Raw genomic sequence first — 23,289 nt, forward strand, 5'->3', positions numbered from 1 at the left:
CATCCAATACAGAATGTTGGCAACTTCTTCGCCTTCATGCTCCTCCCACTCTGCATTTCAGTTAGATGAGCTTTTTCACCCATCTAACTGAGGTGTTGGGGACGGGGAGGGAAAGAGGCTTGGGAGGCTGGAGGATTCCTTGTATGGCAGCCTCCTCATTCCCCTCCCCTCCCCGCCCATGGGAACACCTCCTTTACTTTCCCTCCAAGGTTGCTGTCACATTTCTTTCCATGCTGGCTGTGAAGGGGAGGAGGTGGGGAGCTCGGACTCCTGGATCCGAGGTCAAGTGCTGACTCTAACCGCAGGTTGAGGAATTTGAACTATTCTGTGCCCCCCCCCCCCCGCCGATGCTGTCTAGGGGCCATAGGATTGCTCTCTCCCCACTGGTGGTAATTTGGGCAGTGTGGGTGTCGTGGGGGGCCATGCATAACACTATGGGGAGCCACCTGTGGACAGGAGGCTCTGTATGTCTGCCATATAGTTCTAAACTTTACCCAGAACTAATACATACCAGTCTCTCATGGCTTATGCCAGCCTTCCCCAAACTTCCTCCGGATGTGTTGGACTATATCATCTGCAGCCAGCATGGCCAACATATCTGGAGCACCAGGATGGAGAAGGAAGACTTGTGTTTTTGTTGGAGGTTCCTGGTAAATTTGAATGGTGTTAGTACACATGTGTGTCTCTTCAGTTGGTGATTCCAAACTGAAAGGATACAAGGGATGTGTGTGTGAGTATGTAAAAGCAATCACACAGAGAAAAGAAAAATGTGAGACACTGCATGTTCTCTGTGCTTTTAATATTGAGCACCTAGTGTGAGTGGTTCAGTACTATGATTGTTTGTTTTCATTTTTTCCTGTTTATCCACTTCTATGTTTTGAGGAGAATAAACATTTAAAACGAAACATTAGCAATTGTGTTGAAACACAATGAACAGCATTGTGTTGAAACGTTTTAAGAATTACATTCAAGCTAAGAGGAGAAAACTGGACAGAACTTTGGCAAGCCTGGCTTATGAACGGAAGCCAGCAGCAATTTCACTTTCTTTATGTATAACATGTCTGTAAATAACTGTCATTCCCTAATGAGTTTTATTTTTTTTAATTTAGACCACTTGTGGAAATGGCACTTGTTTCCTGGACAGTGTGCTAAAGTAGACTAGAATCTGTTAAGTAAATTACCCCATTGAAATAATTTTAAACCTAGTTACAGTAGATACAATTAAAGTTATTTAACCTTTAGAGATTGTCCTCTATCTGTAATGGTTAGTGTGTGTGTGTGTGTGTGTGTGTGTGTGTAAACCATACAGTTACAGTTATTTGGATATGTACCTTTTTTAGCCATTTGTAGAACCTGTTCTGAAAAATTACTAGTTATTCAAAAGGTAAATAAAAATCAGAAGTTCATATTAAATGTGTGTTTAAAAATATTTGTACTATCATTGATGGCTCTTAACCCTGTGTATCTCTTGGCAGAAGCTAAAAACAGAAGGCATTCTAACATAGTGATTTTGTGTTTGGGCTGCTCACATCTAATATATTTTGAACAGTGGCACCTTTGTAACTCAAATTAATGTTTGCTCTGTCCTTCGCAGGTGAAAAGCAATAAAGAAGTGCTTGCTTTTGTACTCAAATGTCATAGTCAGAATCGCATAACAATTTTGTTCATTTTAACCTTTCTGAGATTGACATTTGGTGACATTAATCTTCTCTTGCTTAGTCTCCACCTTAGGTCAGCTCTTGTTCTAATTATCCTTTTGGAATTTGTTGTAGTCTAGTTCAGCTACTTGTGCATTAAAAAAAACAAGTGAGAGCTACCAACAGGATGTTGCAATTTAGATGAGGGGCTGTTCCCTTGTGTTTTTTAAAGAAATGTTTTGTACTGCCAACATGGAGGTTCCCCCAAGTATGCTGATATCTCCCTCTTGTTTCCCAGTGGCCCTATTTTGGTGACAGTTTTCTTGGCACTCACTACCTGAGTTCACTGTTAGAAGGAGTAATCACAGGATAATTTTGCTTACCATTAACTTGTAGTTAACTTTTTAGTTTTTCAAACTTATCTTACCATTTCTCCATAAACTTCAGGGTGGTAAACATGGGATTATCACATTGTATTCTCACAACGAGAGAGTGATTGGCCCAAAACCATAATGGGTATTGGCTGAGGAAGGATTTGAATCCAGGTCTCCCTAATCTTAAATCCAAAATTCTGTCCACTATACCCTACTAGATCCATAGGTTATTCAGGGAATTGTTCAATTTGTGTCACTGCTGTTGCATTGCCTGGTCTATTTACCTGTGGTGGCAGGAACAAGGACATCTGTACATGCAGATTTTATTTTAACTTCACAGACATGTTTTGCTATGGCAGGGCGCAGCTTTAGATATTACAAAAAAGCACTGCTGGTGCAGTCTTTTCTGCAGTTGGCTTTCAGTGCTTGGTGGCAATGTTGGGAAAGAACCTTGCATAGAAAAGTTGCACAAGCTGTATTCCAGCCTGAAAGACTTTCCTATGCAAGATCCTTTTGAGACATTACTAACAAGCACTGCCAGATGACAGCGAGAGAGTATTGGCTGTCCGCCTGTGTATTCTCTGAAGCTGCTCTGTGTGCACCCTGAGATAAGAAAATCGTATAATTTTTATAACTTTATGCGTAGTTGTAAACTTCATCATAGCTTGTGTCAAAATGTGATTTCAGCTGGAACATTGATTAATCTGCATATGGCTGTATTTAATAAACAAACAAAAAAATCCAATTCTCAAAGTTCTCAGCTTGTGATTTTACTTCCCTTTCAAAACAGCTAACTAGCTTCATTAGTGTAACTGTGTACAAAAAAATCCAAACCCTCTTTAAACTAGTCCTCATTTGAGGGGCTGTTTTATAGATTTCTATTAACAGGCCAGCTTGATCTTTGAAGATATTAGTACACAAATGGGGACCTGCAACAAAATGCTGCCCCTAACATGAGCGCTCCTGTTTAGGGCTTTGGCCATCCTGGAACAGGAGCCTTGTAGTACTGTTTGGGGCTTGCAGAGGATACTTTCCCCCCCTTACCTAGTGTGTTATGTAGTGCTGAATAGTTTGGGATGATAGCTGGCTGTCAGCCATAAACCAGAGCTCTTTATTGCTATATGGGTGGTGGTGGTGGTGGTTTGATTTGTTTCAACCTCATGGAATGCATCCTCCTACTCTGATGCTCACTTCCAGGATACTGTAAACCAGCCTTGTTCAACTTGGTTATAAGCCTCCAGAGCACCATTGGCCATGTTGGCTGAGGCTGATATGAGTTGGTCTAAAACATTTGGAGGACACCAGACCGGGGAAGGGTGTTGTAAGCTCTCCGTGTTCCTCACCCAAAGCAAAAGGTAGCACAAAGACAGGATTTCCTGTCTTTGGTGTTCAGTGTGAACTCATAAATTCTCTCTAGACAATGTGATGAGTAACTCTTGTTTTTTGTTTTGTTTTTTAAAATCTGTGCTGAACTGCCATCAAGATTCTCAGTCTTGAGGCTCATAGGTTCTTGTCAGGCAATTTGTAGTTAGTTTTTAAAAATCTTTTATTTTACATACTTATATATGTCTGTGTATCTAGGCTTGGGAGTCCCCTGCATATGTAGAAAGCTCTACCTGATTTTGGGGGGGCCTGTTTTGCTTCCAAACTGGTGGGCATTCAGCTACCCAAGTTCTTATTAGAAGAAATATGATTGGTAATCAGTTCTTGGTGTATTTTATCTACCAGATGGTTTGTGTATCCAAGTAGGAATATTACACGTAAAGATGTTAGAACAGTATTATTTAGTCATTATGATGTCATATTATTACCCAATAAACACAGGTAGAGGTATATGTGTGTTAATGTTAGTGAGGAAAAGATGTGACCTCTGCCAGTAGGCCTTTCTTTGCTCTTTCAAATGTTTTCAGTGGCTAGGATTCAATAGTTAATGCAGTGACCCCCCCCCCCCAAAGACTTGCCCAAGAGAGACTTTTCAGGAAGCTCCAGTAGGGAGGAGGAGTGAGGAAGTCCGATGTTTGAGTCAGTTCTGCTGATCCAAGCTCTGGATCCAAGCTGATATTATTAGAGCAAAATTTACGTACTGTTGTTTTTTTAAGCAATTAGTTTTTAAGCTGATGGATTGTCCAAAGAGTAAGTAATTCCATCATTTTTTGTTTGCTTGTTTTTACTGTACTATCAGGCAAGTCAAGAATGTTCTCAGTGTGAAGAAGAGTGTTCTAAGCCACGACCACCTGGATGCCCTCACTCATGCCCTCTGCCTTGCCACCCTGGAGAATGTTCACCATGTGCCCAAATGATCCGGATGAAGTGTCACTGCAAACTCACAAGCCTGTATATTGAGTGCATGTATGTAATTAAAGAAGACTCCACTTCAACTTTGAAAATGTGAAGTATTACTATGCAGTGTGTATGGGTTTTCTCTCTCGCCCTCTGCCTGTTCGTCTGAGGTGTTGGGGACGGATACCGCAAGAAGCCTGTTCAAATGGAAGCTTCAGCTGGAGGCAGCTGTCTGATGTCTGCACGTAGGATATCATGCTGAAACATGTAGGCTGCATGTAGGATATCATGCTGAAACAGTGACCCACACCCAGGTGCAACACACTTCAGTCCAATCAGGGCTGTCAGGAAAGGGTTTTCCTACTGTCTCACCACATGTAAGCTCTGTGCAGTTAGAGCCATTTCTGAAGGGGATTCTTGGGACAGCATATTGGAATGCCAGACCAAGGCATCAATTCCTCAGGGCTTGACTTGAGTCTTGTTTGAATCTCAGTCTAACTGGTTGACACATTAGGTCAGAAGATGGGGAAAAGGTTGCCCCAGATCATATTAGCTAATGTAATGCATTGGGCTGCCATCTTGAATCAGCTTGCTCTACATTTATCTTGCTCATGCCCTACTGGCATGTTGCTTCCATTTGCATGAGGTAATATATTGCACAGACCAGGTCTGAAAAACACATAAAAGTTGATATAAGCGGAAAGGTAACAACGTTCCGTGCACCTCGGTGTTCAGTCATGCCGGCCGTGTGACCACGGAAGCGTCTTCGGACAGCACTGACTCTTCGGCTTAGAAATGGAGATGAGCACCACACCCTAGAGTCGGACACGACTGGTTGGGGACACCTTTACCTTTTTAAGCACCATGTATGGTGGTCATTCTGGACTAATGCCCCATTCCCTGTGGTTAACAAGCTTGCTAGTCTGCGCAGATGGGCAATTTCCAACGATAACATTCCGCTAATGCAAATTACGTTGCGCTAGTATAAGGGACTAGTGCAATGTCCCTTATGTCGCGTTAGCTTGTATGACTGGATCCCAGTAGCGTTAGCTTGTGCAACACCAGTAGCATTAACTTGCACAATCGGATTCCCTGGAAAACCCATCACGCAAGTTAATGCTATTGGCATTGCATGAGAGGTTCCTTACAGTAGCACAACATAATTTGTGTTAGTGGAATGACATTGGTGGATACCCAGGTACCCAATATTTGCCAAGTACAGTTTGTGTGCTCCAAGCATTTCCAGCGTTGGTTTGTCATGGTACTGATTACTCTTTTGTGGCATACAGTATCATATGAGATTATTATAAGCCGTATTACTTGGTCTGTCTTAGTTCAGTTGTTATCCTTTCAGACTTTCCCCTCCCTTTTTCTCATCATGTCTGTGTTTTCTGGTTTCAGATTGCTTTTTGATATCTCTCGACGGTATAGCCAAAAACCCTGAGTAACTTAACTTACTGGTTATCTTAACTGCTTTCAAAAAATGGCATCTTTTCTATATTTTATTTTTTATTTCTTCAGAAACATCACTTGTGCTGACTTAAAGGAAAAAGATGAGCTGAGTTCCTGCAAAAATCAGTGCCCCAAAGAAGTAAGCTATATATGTAATTGATATATATTTTAAGAATATTTAAGGAGTGTCAAAGCAATATATGTTCTACTTTTTAAAAATGGAGTTCGTCGTTATTTTAACTTGTTAAACGCTGGCGCAACAGATGCCAGTTGGGTAGGGTATTTAAAAGTGTATTCGCATTTGCATGTGTATCCACTATAAGATACATATGCAAGTTTTTACGATAAGAGACTCTGGTTTTAGTGTTTTTTGTCCTTGCTGCCAAAGAAGATGGAAACATAGCTTGAGAATTCTCCAAAACGTACAACTAATAAACAGCTAAAATGACACCAAAACTGCATGTCCTTCTTTGTGGTCTCTGTGCACCATACAGATGGGTTCTGTGCCTTCCACTAGAACTTTCTACACCTGAGACATTTAAATGGGATGCCTGCCCTGCCTCCCACCCCACTCCCCATTTATGCCTAGAAGATGGCACTCCGGCCTTTCCCCTGAGTTCCTCTTCAGCTGCTGCAGCAACAACTTCAGCTTCGTTGCGAGCTTTCTCTGCTAAATTGTTGTTTTGGCGATTGAGCTGAGTGATTTCTTCCCACAGTTTTATCTTCCTATCCTTTCTTTTGTTTTAAATCCCTCTGTACAAATGTTTGTTTTTATTTGGCTGTGTTGCTCACAAGGATGCATGTTCTTCCTCTGATTGGGCTACGGAGCCCAAAAAGAAGAAGGAAAAAGAAGTCTTAAGTTGCCAGAGGGAAATTCATATCCCACTACAGCACTCCCATCTCCTGTTCTACATAATGATACAGCTGGCCGTGCATGGGATGAAACCTTACTTCCACCACCACCATCATTACTGTCACCCATTCTGATGGTGCAGAGTCTCCAGTGGTTTCAGATGAAACTCGAATTACAGGTTTGACTTTGGAGGAAGAGATAAGGGACTCTTTACTGTCACCTGCTGGGTGTTCTGAGCTTCAGAGTACTACAACCTGACCAATGTTTCCTTGGCACTGTCCCTCCATGGATTCAAGAAGGGGTTTGCCTGACTTGCACTACTCCAGATATTCTGACCATTTTTACATGGACAGATGGGGGTCATCTTGGTGAGAACCATACATGGGTCAATACTCTTGATCACCCTGTCATTCTTGGGACAGATAATTGCCCTATGAAAGAGATTCCCCACCAGGCTGATACAGAGAACACCCATGATGCTTCAAGCCATATCCTCCTCAAACTGGAAAGGGTTCATTGAGGTATAGGAGGTTGCTGGAGTTTAGAGAGCTGAGTAAGCAAAGGGAACATTCTGTGATAGGTACATTGTCCAGGCCTACAGCCTCAGAACCAGCACTTTTGTACTGGCAGTCACATTAATTTCAGTGCTTCCTCTGGCCCCTGTGATGTCTACTCAACTATTGGTCCCAACTACATTTCCGATCCTTGTGCTCTACACATTGTAGCACACAACAGCACTTGTCTCGTGGACCACAACTACTTGTGTCTCAGTGCCTGTCCAGTAGAACCACTAACACAGTTGGAGTCCAACCTGATTGATGATCAGTCAGATACATCTGAATCGGAATCAGCACAAACTTCCACCTTTTCTCCAGACCAGGATGTGATTAACCATTCCCCTCCATCCCCGATGGAGGAGAATGGTCCCTACATAGAACAATTGCTTCGTATGGCTGCTTCTCTCAGTCTGGAAATGCAACAGATGGATGCTGCTGTTGATGACCCAGTGATGGACTTTGTTCAGTCTGAGGCCACTGGCCCTATCGTATTACCAGTTCTCCCATCTTTCTTCCAGGCAATGAGAGAGTACTGGGGGGCGGGGGAACACCCCTCATCAGCTTCTCCAGTTTTTAGAAGATGAAAAGTCTGTACTATGTTCATCCTGATGGTTGCACTTATCTTTTTCAACGTCCTGCTCCTATATCCATTATTGTGGAGTTGGGCCAAAATAAGGCATTATCCAAACCATATTCGGCTCCAACTGACCAAGAGGGTCATAAGCTATATGCAATGGGACCCAGAAGTTACTCTACCTTTGCACTGGCATTCCAAATTGCAAATTGTCAAGCCTGTATGGCGTGATACCTTTGGCAAAAGACTGCCTTCTTAATCGAGTATCTACCTGATGACAAAAGGGAGATTGCAAGACTGCCTAAGACTTACTCACCAAGGAAGCTCTGTACTGTATTAAAGATATGCCCTTTGATGAAGTAGGCTTTGTTCAATTTGACAATGAATGATACCCTACACTACATCTACTAGATAAAGACCTTGGCCTAGAAAATGGGGCTAGGTATGCCCCAAAAGCCTTATTACCCACGTTCCAGACTGTGTGGTCAAACCCAGAGGCAATCAGGATACCCTTTGACTGAGCGGTTCTTCCACAAAGGTAGATCCCAGCAATCCAAGGGCATTTTTCCTTCTCAATATTGATAGCAGTCTCGTTGGAAGCAGAGTGATGTGCAGAAGCAGCATCTTGGACCTGCCACTCCTTATTGAGGCCAGTTTTGGAAGTGGACCTGTTACCTTCGGTTCCCGTCTAAATAGGTACTATGCAGCTTGGCACCACATTACTACTGACGGATGGGTTCTTGCCATTGTGCAGTATGGATATATTATAGAATTTGGCATGCCTCTCTCTCTGGGCTCCCTCCAGGTTACAGCCTCTTCCTCCCCTTTGGAACAGGAGATCTCTTCCCTGCTCCAGAAGAGGGCTTTTGAGCAAATTGATCTTTGGCATATTGTCCCAGGTTTCATGTTGCATTAATTCATGGCCCCTCAAAAGGGTGGGGCTTTTCAGCCTATTTTGGACTCAAGAGACCTTAATTTCTTTATCCAGCCAAGACAATTCTGAATAGTGACATTGACTTTCATTTTGCCCTTGCTTCAGGAGGGAGACTGGTTCACTTCCATAGATCTTAAGGATGCTTATTTTCACCTTTCTATTTGCTCTTGCCATCGTAGATACCTATGTTTTGCCATTGGTGATAACTGCTACCAGATTCAGGTATTACATTTGGCCTTGCTGCTGCCCCAAGGGCATTCACTAAGTGCATAGCCGTGGTTGCTGCTCACCTCGGGTTGCAGAGCATTACAATTTTTCCCTATATAGATGACTGGCTTATTGTGTCTCCATCTTGTTCACTGCTTTGTACCCATCTTCATTCTACCGTTCTTCTTTCTGACCTAGGCCTCTGTGTCAGTGTCCTGAAATTCCATCTCGTCCCAACTAGTTGGGTTCAGCACATCGGTCCCATCTTGGACTCCAGGAGGGCAGAGCCTTCCTTCCATTAGACAGGATGGTGACTCTAATTTTGATGGCCTGCTCTGTTGCATCCCAGAGTTCGGTATCTGTTTCTGCTATCCAGTGTTTACTTGAATTTATGGCTGCAACCACCCCTGTCACCCCAGTTGTGAGGCTTTGTATGCAAGTACTGCAAGCATGGTTCATCACTATATTTCATGCCAAATAAGATTCACTACAGATGTGACTGTTACTACGCAGTTTGGTCAGTTGCTGTCTTCACTAGTGGATGGTCATGCCCCATCTTTCTCGGGCGATTCCATTCTGGCAGAGACAGCCATCCCAGATAGTGACTACCCATGCCTCCAGCTTCAGGGGGAGGGGGGTCACTGTGAATAGTATCAAGTCTGTACCCAGTGGTCCACAGCAGAGAGATGGTACCACACCAGTGTTCTGGAATTGCTAGCATTTCAAACGGCTCTGGTCATCTTTGAAGACATTGTCCAAAACTGGGCTGTGCAAATCACAACAGACAGTATGACCGTGCTTTGGTATATAAACGCAGAGTGGGCTACCTGGTCAAGGATTCTTCTTTGGCTGACTTTAGACCTTTGGGATTGGGCCTTAGCTCAAAAGGTAGAGTTACATGTTATTCATGTGGCTGGGGAAGAGAACATGCTGGCAGATGAGTTGAGCCAGTTGGAAGGGATGTGACATAAATGGATGTTAGACAGGACAGTTGTGTGCAGCCTTTTTCATCAATGGGGTGTGCCTCAGATAGACCTCTTTGCTACTGGAGTGAACTCCCAATGTGATGTCTTCTGCAGCAGAGCACTTTTTGATTGTTGCTCTTCAAGATCTATGCAAGGTTGCGACCTGATCACAGCCTACAACCTTCATTAGGCACTACTGCCTTGATGTTTGGGCTAGGAGGGATGCTTCCTTTGGATGGGCAGTGGTTTCATCTGTTCTGCCTTGGCCACCTGTACTCTTCTCCTCTGGTAAGTCAGTTCGCTAATCACCCATGTGTGTGATACACCAAGATCATGAAGAAGAAGGGCAGGTTGCTTACCTGTAACTATAGTTCTTCAAGTGGTTATCTGTGCAGTCACACAACCCACAACCTACCTCGCTATATGTGTTCTGATATGTTTTTCACCATTCCTCCCATTTTGGGGGTGTTGCAGCACTCTAAGAAGAAGTGAGGGGAAAGGCGTGCATGCCACCCTGTAGGCATACATTGGAGTGTGGGGTGGGGGTGGAGACAGCTTTTCCACTCTAGAAAGTTTTGATGGAGGCTCTGCGCAGGTGGAGAGCCCATATGTGTGACTACACAGATGGCCGCTTGAAGAACTACAGTTACAGATAAGCAACCTGTCTTTTTTGGCAGCTTTGCACAGATGTGGCTATCTAATGTTTTGAACCAGGAAAGAAATCTGAGATCACACCTATTGGTTCGGGACCCCATGAGCACCCCAGAGTGCACTGGGGAGGGATCCAGTAAGGCACAAGGCCCAGCTACAATTCCCAAAGGCACCAAGTTGTCAAGCTCACAAGCCTTGCAGAAAAGAAATTGCTCTAGCAGCAACAATAGGACCTAATAAAGGATTGGACACAGATTTACTACCCATATAAAAAGGGCTGGCTGAACCTGGCAGTGAAATTAACAGAGATTATAAGCACTACAAATGCAGCAGTGGACCTGGGTTGAAGCACAATAAAAAAGAAGAGTGCATATCATTAGCCACCAGGGATTTGCAACTGAAAATGGAGGATCAAGATCACCACCTGAATATCTGAATCAAGGGTGTTGTGAAGAAAGAAGGAACAGATATGCTCATGTTTATAGCAGGCTGGATTCCAGAAACATGTCCTAGGATTACATTACTAAAGAAAGATCTAGAAAGAGCTCATAGAGCATGAGGTCCACTTAACCTGAAAAGCACCATAGAGCGGAACATTATCATAAGTTTTAATCAATACCAACAGAGGAAGGAAGTTTTTTGCACTGTTAGCAACCTGCACACTTTGGAGCAGAAGAGGCTGTAGATACAGATCTTCCAGGCCCTAAGCCAGGACACTCTCAAGATAAAAAATGTGTCATCCAAATACTGATCATCATTCAGATGGGGATATCAGTTTTAAGTAATAGTAAGGCACAACAGGAAGATTCTATGAAAGTACAAACAGCTGCCATTTTGACAAGGTTGGCAGTGGAAGCACTGCGACCAGCAGGGGGAGAGGAGAACACAGGGGGATAGACAAATAGGATCTGAAGACCTTACTTTAAAGCGGAACAGTTCCCACACAAAAAAGAGACTCATGCATGGAAAACATGCTTAGGAGTGAACTTACCAGAGATCTCCTTTTTGATTTGCTCATCAATTTTGACATAATATATGAACTCATCAATTTTGACATAATATATGAAATTGACCAACAGTACAGGTGAATTCTTGGACACAGGGAGCATATTGTACATGGTAGGGGGGAGGAGGTGAATGGTATACATGAACAGGATATAATTTAAATAAAACATAGAGGAATGTAGATGCATGTTAGTGTGTGGTGTGTGTGCGCGCACGCGTTTGTAAAACATCTGTGTAGATAGATAAAAAACATTATGAACTTACATCCCAAAATACATCATGTTGCCTGTTACTACTAAATGACATACTTAAATATATTCCTAAAAAAAATATGGAGGTCTCACCCCTAAACTTGGATCAATTTACAGCCCAAACACAGAAATTTAATCATTTTAAGCAAGGCTGGGTAGTAATGGAAGGAGATCTGAGCAAAGTCTTCAGTCCACAGCTGGACAGAAGTATAACAGTCACCCTTGCAGAATTGCAGCCTTACACCTCAGTATGGTTTTTAAATGCCACTCTTTTTGTTAAAGACATATTAATATTAACAAAAACTAAAGGAAAGTATTGAAATAATACTTTGATTTAAATATAAACCCCAATATGTCACAGACAACATTATGGGATGCAATGAAGGCGGTAACTCAAGGCATATATATTAGTGAAGCTCATAACTAAAAAAGAAAAACAAAAAAATGAACAATAGAAGAGATTAGAAAAGAGCATAAGAGAACAGGAAACTGAAAAACTTACAGGCATCAATAGAGAAAGTGACAATATTCAGGCCTCCATGGTCTATTATTGATCAGACCAGTTAATTTTGTAATGTCTATTTACTTCTAATGTTTGTTAAGATCAAACCTATATATGGTGCCATGTTCTCTACCAGTGGATGTTAACCATTAGAGACCCAGAACCCACTTGCAACATACAGCCTACTGTTTATTTTATGACTCATGTTGTGTCTCTGTTTATCCTCCCTCTCTGTCAGTTCTGATGCTCAGGTGAGCAACTTCAGGCAGTATCCAATGCTGCCTGCATGCTAGGAGGATACACTGCTAGCACAATGGGAAACTAGCAGTTCCTGAAGCAACCGGAAATGAGTGAAAATGCCTGTTTCCAGAATGGGGCAGGTCAGTGGAGCTTGCAGAAGGGAGCTCCGCTGACCTCTCCCATTCTGGAAACAAGCGTTTCCGTTTTTTTCCGGGGTTGCTTTAGGAAACACTAGCTTCCCATTGTGCTAGCCGTGGGTCCTGCAAATGCAACAGAACAAATGGAAGCACAGCAGCAGTATTGGATACTGCTCTGAGGATGCAGTTCTATGTATGTTTAGACAGAAAAAAGTCCTACAACTTCCAGCATTCCTCAGCCAGCCATGCTGGCTGGGGAATGCTGGGAATTGTAGGACTTTTTTCTGTCTAAATATGCATAGCATTGCAGCCTTAAGCTTTTAAAAGCTGCTCATGCATGACCAGTATGAGATAGGAGTTTCAAACTCAGGCACGATTGAGTCTCTCCTTCTATGAAAAAAGGAACTGCCAGGGATATGTTTTTTTCTTTCCACAGAATGGGTGCTATGATCTTATCTAAATTCATATCTCTCATATTGGCCTGCTCACAAGAATAGATTGTTTATATTAGTTGAGGAGGGCGATTTTATCACTGAGAGCTCACTGTCAATCTTCCCTACCACGTCCTGCTTCCTCTCCTCTGTTCCCTCTCCCCAGCATTCTGTGTGAGATGTTTTTGCTTCTTGATGCCTCTTGCATCCTAGTAAAGGGTAAAAGCTGTATGCAATTTGAGAAGTGCACCTTGACATCCACTGCAATGTCACCTTGGGTTATGTGTTGCTGCCATTTTCTTTTTCTAAGTGAAAACGTTGGCTCTGCTAATGCAGTGTGGCATTCTGGATCATGTTCTGCCAACTAACTAACTGCAATTTGTGATTAACTGCTTAATATTTCACTTTTGGTCTGTTCCAGACTTAGCTAGAGTTAGCAATATTGACAAGTGTGTATATTTGTGTTTGTGTAACTCTGTAAACTATAAGGAAATATTATTCAAAATTAAGGGAGCAGTCCTTTGTGGATAGGCAGCAGCCTCCGAACTTGGAGGTGACTGCCTATCCAATGTAGGGTGGGCAGAACGTGGAGGGGATCTTCTCCTCTGTGCTTCGGCCGCCCTGCATTACTAGCTAGCCGATTTTGGCCATCTAGCCAGAGTAGTTCGGGGCGGGGGGCAGGATGAACGGTGCATAGGATGCCTCATAAAGAGGTTTCCGCTGTCCCTGCCCCTCCCTGCCTCCAGGAACTCCACCTTTTGCCCCGCTCCATACGGCTCTTACAAGCCTGGAGCCCGGAGACATTCTGTGCCACCTACAAGGCGGCAGGGGAGGGGGTGGGGAAACAGTTCTCCAGGGACCAAATAATCCTATAACCCTTTAGCCACTGTCTAGCGGCCATAGGATTGTGCCCTAATACTATTTGTGGTCTGTTGCATACTTGCATTTTAAATCTGATATTACTTTAGGGAATTATGAAAAATCTAATTATCTAGTCTGACTGTTTAAAAGGTATAAGGGTTGTCATGAAATCTTGGCAAGTTTGAGAGCTTTGTTTTGGCTGCAGTAGTACGTAACACAGAAAGGACTTCCATTGTCTGGTACAAATGTTATTTTTTGTATATTTCCTTTTGCTTTAGGAAGCAAGCAAATTTTGATACTGCCACAAATGTTACTTAAAAACTGCCACAGATGTTATTCAAAAACTTCAACATCTTACAAGAGACTTTTTTTATTACAGGAACCAAATACCCTGTCTAACTACTTACATATGCAGAATGCACTATCATTGTTATATGTCTAGAAGAAGTAGTGTCGCAAGTTTGCTAAATTATCTGAGATGTTGTGTTTCTTGCAGCGTTGGTTTGCTTTATAAATATATCGGTTTGATGTAGGGAGAGAAATATGTAAAATGTACTGAGCAGGGGAAACTTGTTTCTATTTGAGCAGTGAGTAGAATATTGTCTTGATAGGCAGCACGTGGCATATGATTTTTAGTTATATTAATTTACTCTAAAGTTCCTAACACTGTGGAATAAATAATCCTGCTACAAGCAACAATTAGTGGCACACTTTTTAAACTGCCGACTCTAAAAAGCTTGGCTACTGCTAAAACGCTGATACTATAAAGTTGGGAACTAGGACTCTTTAATAAAAGCGTTAAAGTGAAATATTTGAGAACAGTGCTCTGTTCCTTCATTGGGAGTGTTAAAGATCAAATTGTGGCTTTACCAGCATTGGGGTGGTTTTTCCTATTGGATTTCATAACAGATCTTGGCTTTGGTATTTATAGTCATAATCTCTATAGCGCTTCTTGAGTGTTGAAAGCACTTCACACAGTCCCACAACACCCCTCTAAGTGAGGTTAGCATTATGTTATTTCTTCACAAGTACATCCTGCTCATATGTAACAAAACGGGTCAGACAGTTGATGGGGAGCGGGGAGGTGTCAGTCATATGAAACGTGTGATGGGATACTGGGCTGTATTCCAGGTGCCATCCTGTGTCTACCTGAGTGTTCTCCATTTATAGCCAGGACCACATATAAATCATAGAAACCAAGATGCTCATATTAAAAACTTTGTGAATAAATATACTGTTGCTTAGACCTAAATTTCAGAGAAAAATGCCGAGTAAGACAGACCCTTTTTAAAAATCCATGAACCCATCTGGTTATCTTGTAAAATACTATGTATTGTGTAACATAAAAATACATTTACTAGCAACTGTAAATATGAAAAAGACATTTTAATGACTAAAATAATTATAACCTGTGACATTTTTTCTAATGCCAATCCACAGATGAGAATTCACATTAAAAATTAGCATCTCCTAATACACTTTCTCTGAATATAATGGAAACTAAAGCATCTCTATAAATCATAAATCCAATGCAAAATTTAGCTACCTCCTTCTGGTTTTTAAAAATACTTGTAGTATCAGGAAAGTGCTTACATAAACATCTTCATTTTAGAGAAAAATGTGAAACACAGTTTCAGTTTTTTAAAAAAATACTTGGAAGGTTCAGTGTTTATCTTAGAAGTTAATGAAATGTTCTGGGAAATTTGAAATAAACATAATATCTTGTTCACATTTGAAAACAAATGTGGCTGTCTTATAATGGCCTGGTTCCATGATTTACACAAGCGCCTGTGAGCCCAAGCGAAGCATTGGTCTCAAGTGCTCCCCTCCCCTCTTCCTGTGTGGTCAGGAGGAGGAATAAATCATTACTCAGTTTCAGTTTTCCCAGCCTCAGGCGTGTTACATACAAACTAGGATCATAGATTCAAATAAACTCTAGTAGTCAATTGCTAAACAAGCCAACTTCAAACCATGGCTTATAAATTTGGCTTGTTTAACACACGAGTTTATTGTAAACCATGATTCCTGGCTTGTATGTAACAACAAGCCAGAAATTGGGGAAACCAAAATTGAATCGTGGTTTCTTTTTCCTCCTGGCTGCGTGGGATGGGAGGGTGGAACACTTGAGCCTGAGGCTTTGCTCGTAGAGGCTCATGAACATAATACTAAATCATAATTTAGTATTATGTGCAAACTGGCCCACTGAGTCTTTTTCTAAAATGAACTGCAAGTCATCTTTTGTTCCTGACTGTCCTATTCCCAATATAGCATTATTCATATGTTTGGGTGAACGTGTATAACTTAAAGCAAGGAGGGGCACAGGTGTGCATGCAAGGGTTGGCCCCACATCTGCAGGCACACTGACTTCATTTCAGACCTTCACACATTTAGTATGACAGTCTGAAGGGGGATTCTAAGCACATTTAGCAGAATGCACCAAGAAGCCTGCCTATGATCAGGAGCCCTGCACAATCAGGGTTCGCACTCATGGGTAAGATTCTAAGTGCATTTATCTGGCCATGTTTAGAATCTCCCTTGAGACTAGGAGTGGGCAACTTGTGGCCCTCCAGATGTTTTGCCCTACAGCTCCCAGCATAGCCAGTGGTGAAGAGTTATGGGAGTTGCAACGGCCTCAAGTTGTGCCAAGAATGGGGAAGTGGGACCAGTGTATGCAGGGATGTGGGCAGAGGGGCCAGCATGCACAGCCCTATGCCCTCTGTACAGTCTGTGCCCTCACATGTTTTTTTGAAGGTCTGAATAGGGTATAGATGTCTGCACCATTTGGGCAGCTACATTCTATGCAGCAAACATAATGGAAAAGTCTGGGTGGGGAGAAAAAGCTAAGCATTTAACAGACTTGAGTGGTCTTCTGTGCCATGTTCAGTTCATAAGAGGATTTATGCTCCATTTCAGACCAAAATTTCTCCTCTTTCTCCCCTCCCCCACCCTGTGTTGTAGTTATCCTGTGGTCATCGATGTAAAGAGATCTGTCATCCAGGTGACTGTCCTCAGAATTGCAACCAAAAGGTCAAGGTCCGTTGTCCTTGCAAGAGACTCAAAAAGGTAAACTTCATATTGTACTTCAAAACATTATTCCACTTAAGGCATTTATATACCACCCTTCATAATATTTATCCTAGGGCAGTTTACAATGCAAATTAAAACAAAACAAAAGTAAAATGATTAAAACCAATAAGTAACAGAAATATCAGTTAAAGCAGCAGAGTGAAAACTTCATTTTCAGTGTTTAAAATACAGTATCATTCCAATAGTTAAAAACAGAAACTATTAAAATGCCTGGCAGAATTAAAGTGTCCTAACCTGACACCTAAAAGATAATTCAGTGGGAAGCACCAGTTCCATCTCGAACTAGATCTCCACTGATATAAAGTCAAACATTCTAGTGTACTGCTGTGGTACAAATACAAATTGCTAGTGGAAATTCTGGCTTCTAAAACCAGTGGATTTGGGAGTGGAGACACTATAGCCTCCATTGAAATCATTGTGTAATTAATCGTATTAAATGTGTCCCGAATTCTGCTGGAAAATATATGATGTGGTTTAGCTCAAGTATGGCTAATCCAGAGTAAAGAGAGGAAATGCGTTTTCCTGACTAGCAATCAGGAAAAGGCATATTTTATTACATAAAAAAATTGGACCAAGAACAATTGTTAAACTTGTGAATCCCTAAATGCATTTTACAGCAGACGTTCTCCAAGTCTCAGTGCAACTGTGGTGTCATGATCACCCCTGAAGTAGACAATATAATGGATAAACGACTTCCCCTTACATGACATTATTATTTTTGCCAGAAAGCACACATTTTCACTTTTAATAGTACTTGTACTGTTATGAAGAGGAAAAGTTGCTTTATGTAGTGAGCTTTTCTGCAAAGCACTAAAAAATGTATCATATAAAAATTAAATACTGTATAATGTTGTCTTTTTAGATCTAGGATGCCCATTTTATCCCAACCTGCATCATAAGACCCATATCTAATTCTCTACCATATGTATGTGTGCTTTTCATCCCCTCTTTTTCACATTCCTCTCTGTCTGTCTCCCACCCATCCCTGATTAGAGAGGACCCCAAAAATTGCTGCTGTTCTTTGTATCTCATTCCCTTAGATCACCATACTGTGGGTACTGTTGAAGTAGCTTCAGTAGGAAACCACAGCATGTAAAGTATCTTAAGAAATTGGTTGCTTAGTGTATTGATTTAAAGGATCCTGATTTATTAGGTCCCAATTAATCCAGATTCAGTTTATTGATTACAAAAAGATGATATATGGAGGCAGAAAGAATATACAAAGAAAGCTCACGTCCCTTCAGTTGACAAAGCAGGCACTTTTGCCACAGCTGATAAGTATATCTGAGTCCCCAAGATATACGAGATGTCATTCCTAGGACTGGCAAAAGTTCTCCAGGCTGGTAGCATGCATATTCTCCCTTGAAGTGAGACCAAAGAGCAAAACCAACCTGTTGGCTTTTATAGGTTTCTCTCTCTAAGCTCAGGAGCTGACAGGGAATGCCTCTCCTGCCAGAACAGCTCAAAGGTGAAAGCGGTACAGCATCAACCTGTGTGAAAGGGCTTGGCCAAACTACACAAGTCTCTAGGCGGCTACCAACAGCATATAGGAACGCCGTGAAGTCCACCTTATTGCTCACTAACTAACTCACTACACTTAGTTAATTAACTTGGCAATGCAACTAAAGTCACACACTAAGTTAGGCCATTTCAACAGGTGAGAATTTAAGCATTTACTGAACTTTCCAATGAAAGAAGTGGGAGATTGGGTGTTTTAGACCGATGTTACCATGCTGGCCTCTAGAAAGAGAGAGGAAGTATGTGAAATTCCATCTGGTGAGAATCAGACTCATAATAAGGACACCAGGTGGAACACCTTCACCTATTAGAGAATGATGATTTTGTGACGAGTGTTAATAACAAGATTAATAGAGTACCCTGAAATTGGCCAGCCAACCCACTTCACTGAGAGATGCAGATGGTTTGGTCATAAACCAAAGAGTTCTATAATTCCATTGTGTCCTGACGCAGTCCTGTTTATCGTAACTCTTTCGAAATGGCCAATGGAGCATGCTGCTTTCTTTGACATTGAAGAGAAGGGAAAACTCTGTGTGTGGGAGGGCTCTGTTAGCCCATCAGAGTCCCCTGGGCTAGAGTTTTAATCTTTAAATGGTTTTGCCCTTTTTTAATGGCTTGCCACATAACTGTCTGCTTAAGTTACAGCCACATCAACAGGTGTATTTATGCTTCAGCAAGCTTTTTCCCATTGGGCAAATGCAGTCATTATCTAATTCTCTTATTCCAAAAAGAAGCATGGTATTTTACATGTATGAAATAATAAAAATAGGTAGACTTGTTAAACAGAACTGAAAAAATATATCGGGAAGGTTTTTTTTGTTTTTTTTTAACCACATAGCATTTGTAATGCAAGGATTGCTTTCCTCAATTTAATCTGTGGTGCGTGCAAATGGTCATTGCAAATTGCACTGTACAACAGCCTGTTTCAGACAGAACATTCCCAAAGGAATCACGGAGTAGGGACACGCTCAGGCACTCCCTTCTCCTTCTCGCACACCCAGATTCAGAGCCAACTTCCTGATTTGTTAAACTACAGTTTCCTGATTTGGACATCACCGGAAACCGTGTTTTAACAAACCAGATAGTCTGCTCTGAAGCTGTGTGTGCGAGGGGGAGAAAGGAGCGCTCCAGCTCATCACTCATTTCCTGCTTCACCATTTGTTAGATGGGGAACATTATGTCTGAATTGGGCCATTGCTTTGTATTACGTGAACAGTCAGTTACCATGATGCAGATGGTATTTATCCAGGGGTATATATTTTTATTTATTTATTTATTCATTTATGTATTACATTTATTAATCGCCCATCTGGCTGGTCACCCAGCCACTCTGGGCAATGTATATATTTTTTATGAAAATAAGCTCATAAAATGGCCAGTGGTGAGGAATGCATTTTGGGAAAGTATATTTTATTTATACTCCTGCTTTTCCACCCAACAGGCTCACAAGGTGGTTTACAGTCACAGAATTTCCATCTAAAACAATCCAACTAGATGTCAGATGCTTAACTAATTCCATTTATTACTAAATGACACCAAAGAAAAGCAGCTACTCAATTCCTAGTGAAACATAGGATTGTGCAGTACTTTAAGAGTCTGTCTTATCTAACTGTAACCCAAAGCAGTAAAGTCTTGTGACATAGAAAAAACATCCTTTGACACACTGCATTATTTTTTTGGCTACTTATAAGTCCTAGTTTGGGTATCAAAATAGAGGTTAAGTAATTGGGTTTTTTTTTAATGCAGTGTATAGTGCTCTTTAATGCAAAGACTATTAAGATGCTAGTGAGGCAACGTCAGATGGATAAATACTGTAATAAAATTTAATCCAATATAATCTTAATAGTCATGACAAATTTGGCCATTATTATTACACTAGTAAAAGCAGTGTCATTTCAGTAATAAAACTTCTTAAAATAAAACTGGTCAAGAAGTAATCAACCTCCATGCAGAGGATTTCTCAAGAGAATCAGAATTCTGAACAAGAACACTGATCTCTCCACTTCTATTAAGTTTGAAAGATGTTAACACTTGTAGATGCAGCCCACCAGCACGGGTGGCCATGTACAGTTCATGCATGCAAGAGTTTGTCTGCTTTCTATGAAGAAGAGGTGATGAAACCTAATGTTGGTGAGCTCATTGGGAGTAGTTTGTAGAATCTCACATTGATTTCCTGTAGCCCCTTCTTTCCCAGAGGCAATTCATTCTTGTATGAAGGGCTTTCAGGCTGAGTTTAGTGTGCTGGTTATCTCCACTAAAGCCCTAAACAGTTTGACATAAGGTTATATGAAATACTACCACCTCTCACTTTAACTTACCCTCACACTGTGACTTGGTTCACACACCCACACTAACCCAGGGTTTATTTAACCCAGGGTTTGTTTCCCTACCCAGGGTTTGTCGGGCAGACCATCAAACAAACCATGTTTGTTTTCTCAATCCCTGGGTTGTTTGTTTCCCTCCTTTGCCCACTCCTTCTCTTTGTGGTGCTGTAGTACTGGCATGTAGAGTGGTGGGGGGTTTTGCCCATTCTTGCCCACTGCCTCTGTGGCCTGACAAAACAACCCATACACATATGGTTCTGGGTTCACACATAACAACCCATGGTTTAAACAACTCAGAGTTCACAGCCCAACAACAAACCATGGGTTCTCTTTCTGGATTGTTCAACATGAACAAATCATGGTTTGTTAGCACATCCACATTCACACATCACGACAATCCAGACAACTGTGAGTTAGCATTATGTGAATGATAAACCAGTCCTGATGAACAGTGAACCAGATCAGAAGAGGCCCTATGGCTTGTCCCACTGCCTTTTGAAATACAGAGAATGGACATGGAACTGGGACTTTCCCGTAGAAGTGCTGGACTGTAGAATTCTCTTTGTATAGAGGGAAAGCTAAAACAGCCTTGTTAAGGCATGCTTTTTCCAGCATAATTTCTGTCCTCTAATAATTTATTATTATTATTATTATTATTATTATTATTAATGGGATTTTTTTCTGTTTCAAGGCTTTTATTCTGTATTTGTTGCTGTTGAATTGTTTTTATAACTTCATAGTTTTATTCTTTTAATATGATCTTTTTATACCTGCTTGTCAGCTGCTCTGCAAGACTTTTTATGTGACTGAAGATGTAAGATATAATTGAATTCATAAGTAAGTGGTTAACTGCTTACCTTTTGCATTTTCTGGAGAAGAGCCTTATGACAAGGAGGCTACACTACACTTCAGCGGTTCATTCTAGCACTGAACTTTTTTCTCTTGATATTTAGCGTATTGGTGCAGTTTACATTCTGGAAAAAGCTTACAATGAAAACATAAAAGTTAACAACAGTATATGATGCAAACTATATTCCTTGCTCAAAACGTTTGCTAACTGGCTTCAAATCCCTAGTTAAGAATCCTGCTTAAGTAGGGAATCTACCTACATCTTAACTCTGGTTAATATTGGTGCAGACTTATCTCTTTCACTGTGATTAAAAGTGGCCAGGGGAAATTTGCTCCAAGAGGGAGGATACCATTCTGTGGCTTGTTCTTAATCCCTGTGGTTGAAAGAAGCACAAAGCTATGTATGTACTAGTCTTGGGAGACTACTCCACATATACCTGTGAGTTTCTCTGTTGGTGAGGGAGAGCATATTGGGTGGGCTTTGTCCTCCTCTTCAGGCTTGATAGGTAGGAAACCATGGACAGTATCCAACGGGGTGCTTACACCCTCGCCAATTCCCTCCTGCCCCGCCAATTCTGTTCCACAACCGGTGGGTCCTCCCAATTCCATTGTGCAGGCAGGACCCACCGCTTAGGCAAGGGAGATTTAGCACCTGCTAGGGGAACCCCCCTAGCATTTTCTCTTCAAGAAAATTGGAGATCTCAAGGGAACGTTTTGTGCAAAGACGGGCATGATAAAGGACAAAGAAGGCAGGGACCTAACAGAAGCAGATGAGATTAAGAAGAGGTGGCAAGAATACACAGAAGAACTATACAGGAAAGATCTGAATGTCCCTGATAGCCATGATAGTGCGGTCACTGAACTTGAGCCGGACATCCCAGACAGTGAAGTCAAGTGGGCCTTAGGAAGCATTACTAACAACAGAGCTAGCAGAGATGACAGTATTCCAGCCGAGCTATTTAAAATCCTAAAAGATGATGCTGTTAAAGTGCTGCATTCAATATGCCAACAAATCTGGAACACTCAACAGTGGCCACAAGACTGGAAAAGGTCAGTTTACATTCCAATTCCAAAGAAGGGCAACGCCAAAGAGTGTTCAAACTACCGCACAATTGCGCTCATTTCACATGCCAGCAAGGTGATGGTCAAAATCCTACAAGCTAGGCTTCAGCAGTATGCGAACCGAGAACTACCGGAAGTACAAGCTGGGTTTAGAAGAGGCAGAGGAACTAGAGATCAAATCGCCAACATTCGCTGCGTCATGGAGAAAGCAAGAGAATTCCAGAAAAACGTCTATTTCTGCTTCATTGACTACGCGAAAGCCTTTGATTGTGTGGATCACAACAAACTGTGGCAAATTCTTAAAGTGATGGGAGTACCAGACCACCTTACTTGTCTCCTGAGAAACCTGTACGAGGGTCAAGAAGCAACAGTAAGAACCGGACATGGAACAACCGATTGGTTCAAAATTGGGAAACGAGTACGACAAGGCTGCATATTGTCACCCTGCTTATTTAACTTATATGCAGAGTACATCATGAGAAATGCCGGGTTGGATGAATCAGAGGTCGGAATTAAGATTGCTGGGAGAATTATCAAC

At 41.7% G+C, this 23,289-nt stretch overlaps 1 protein-coding gene across 2 annotated transcripts in view; it reads left to right on the forward strand.

The window, feature by feature from the left end:
- Positions 1-23,289, forward strand: part of NFXL1 (nuclear transcription factor, X-box binding like 1) — a 100,199-nt gene that overhangs the window by 59,927 nt on the left and 16,983 nt on the right. For both annotated transcript variants that reach the window (XM_084856851.1, XM_084856850.1), the window contains 3 exons: positions 4,194-4,360; positions 5,813-5,882; positions 16,870-16,974. In XM_084856851.1, coding sequence (XP_084712977.1) covers positions 4,194-4,360; positions 5,813-5,882; positions 16,870-16,974 — 342 coding nt within the window. The remainder of the gene's footprint in view (positions 1-4,193; positions 4,361-5,812; positions 5,883-16,869; positions 16,975-23,289) is intronic.

This window comes from Heloderma suspectum, chromosome 5 (assembly GCF_057233095.1).
Source record: "Heloderma suspectum isolate Gila_16-S chromosome 5, 16-S_ref, whole genome shotgun sequence".
Classification (NCBI taxonomy): domain Eukaryota; kingdom Metazoa; phylum Chordata; class Lepidosauria; order Squamata; family Helodermatidae; genus Heloderma; species Heloderma suspectum.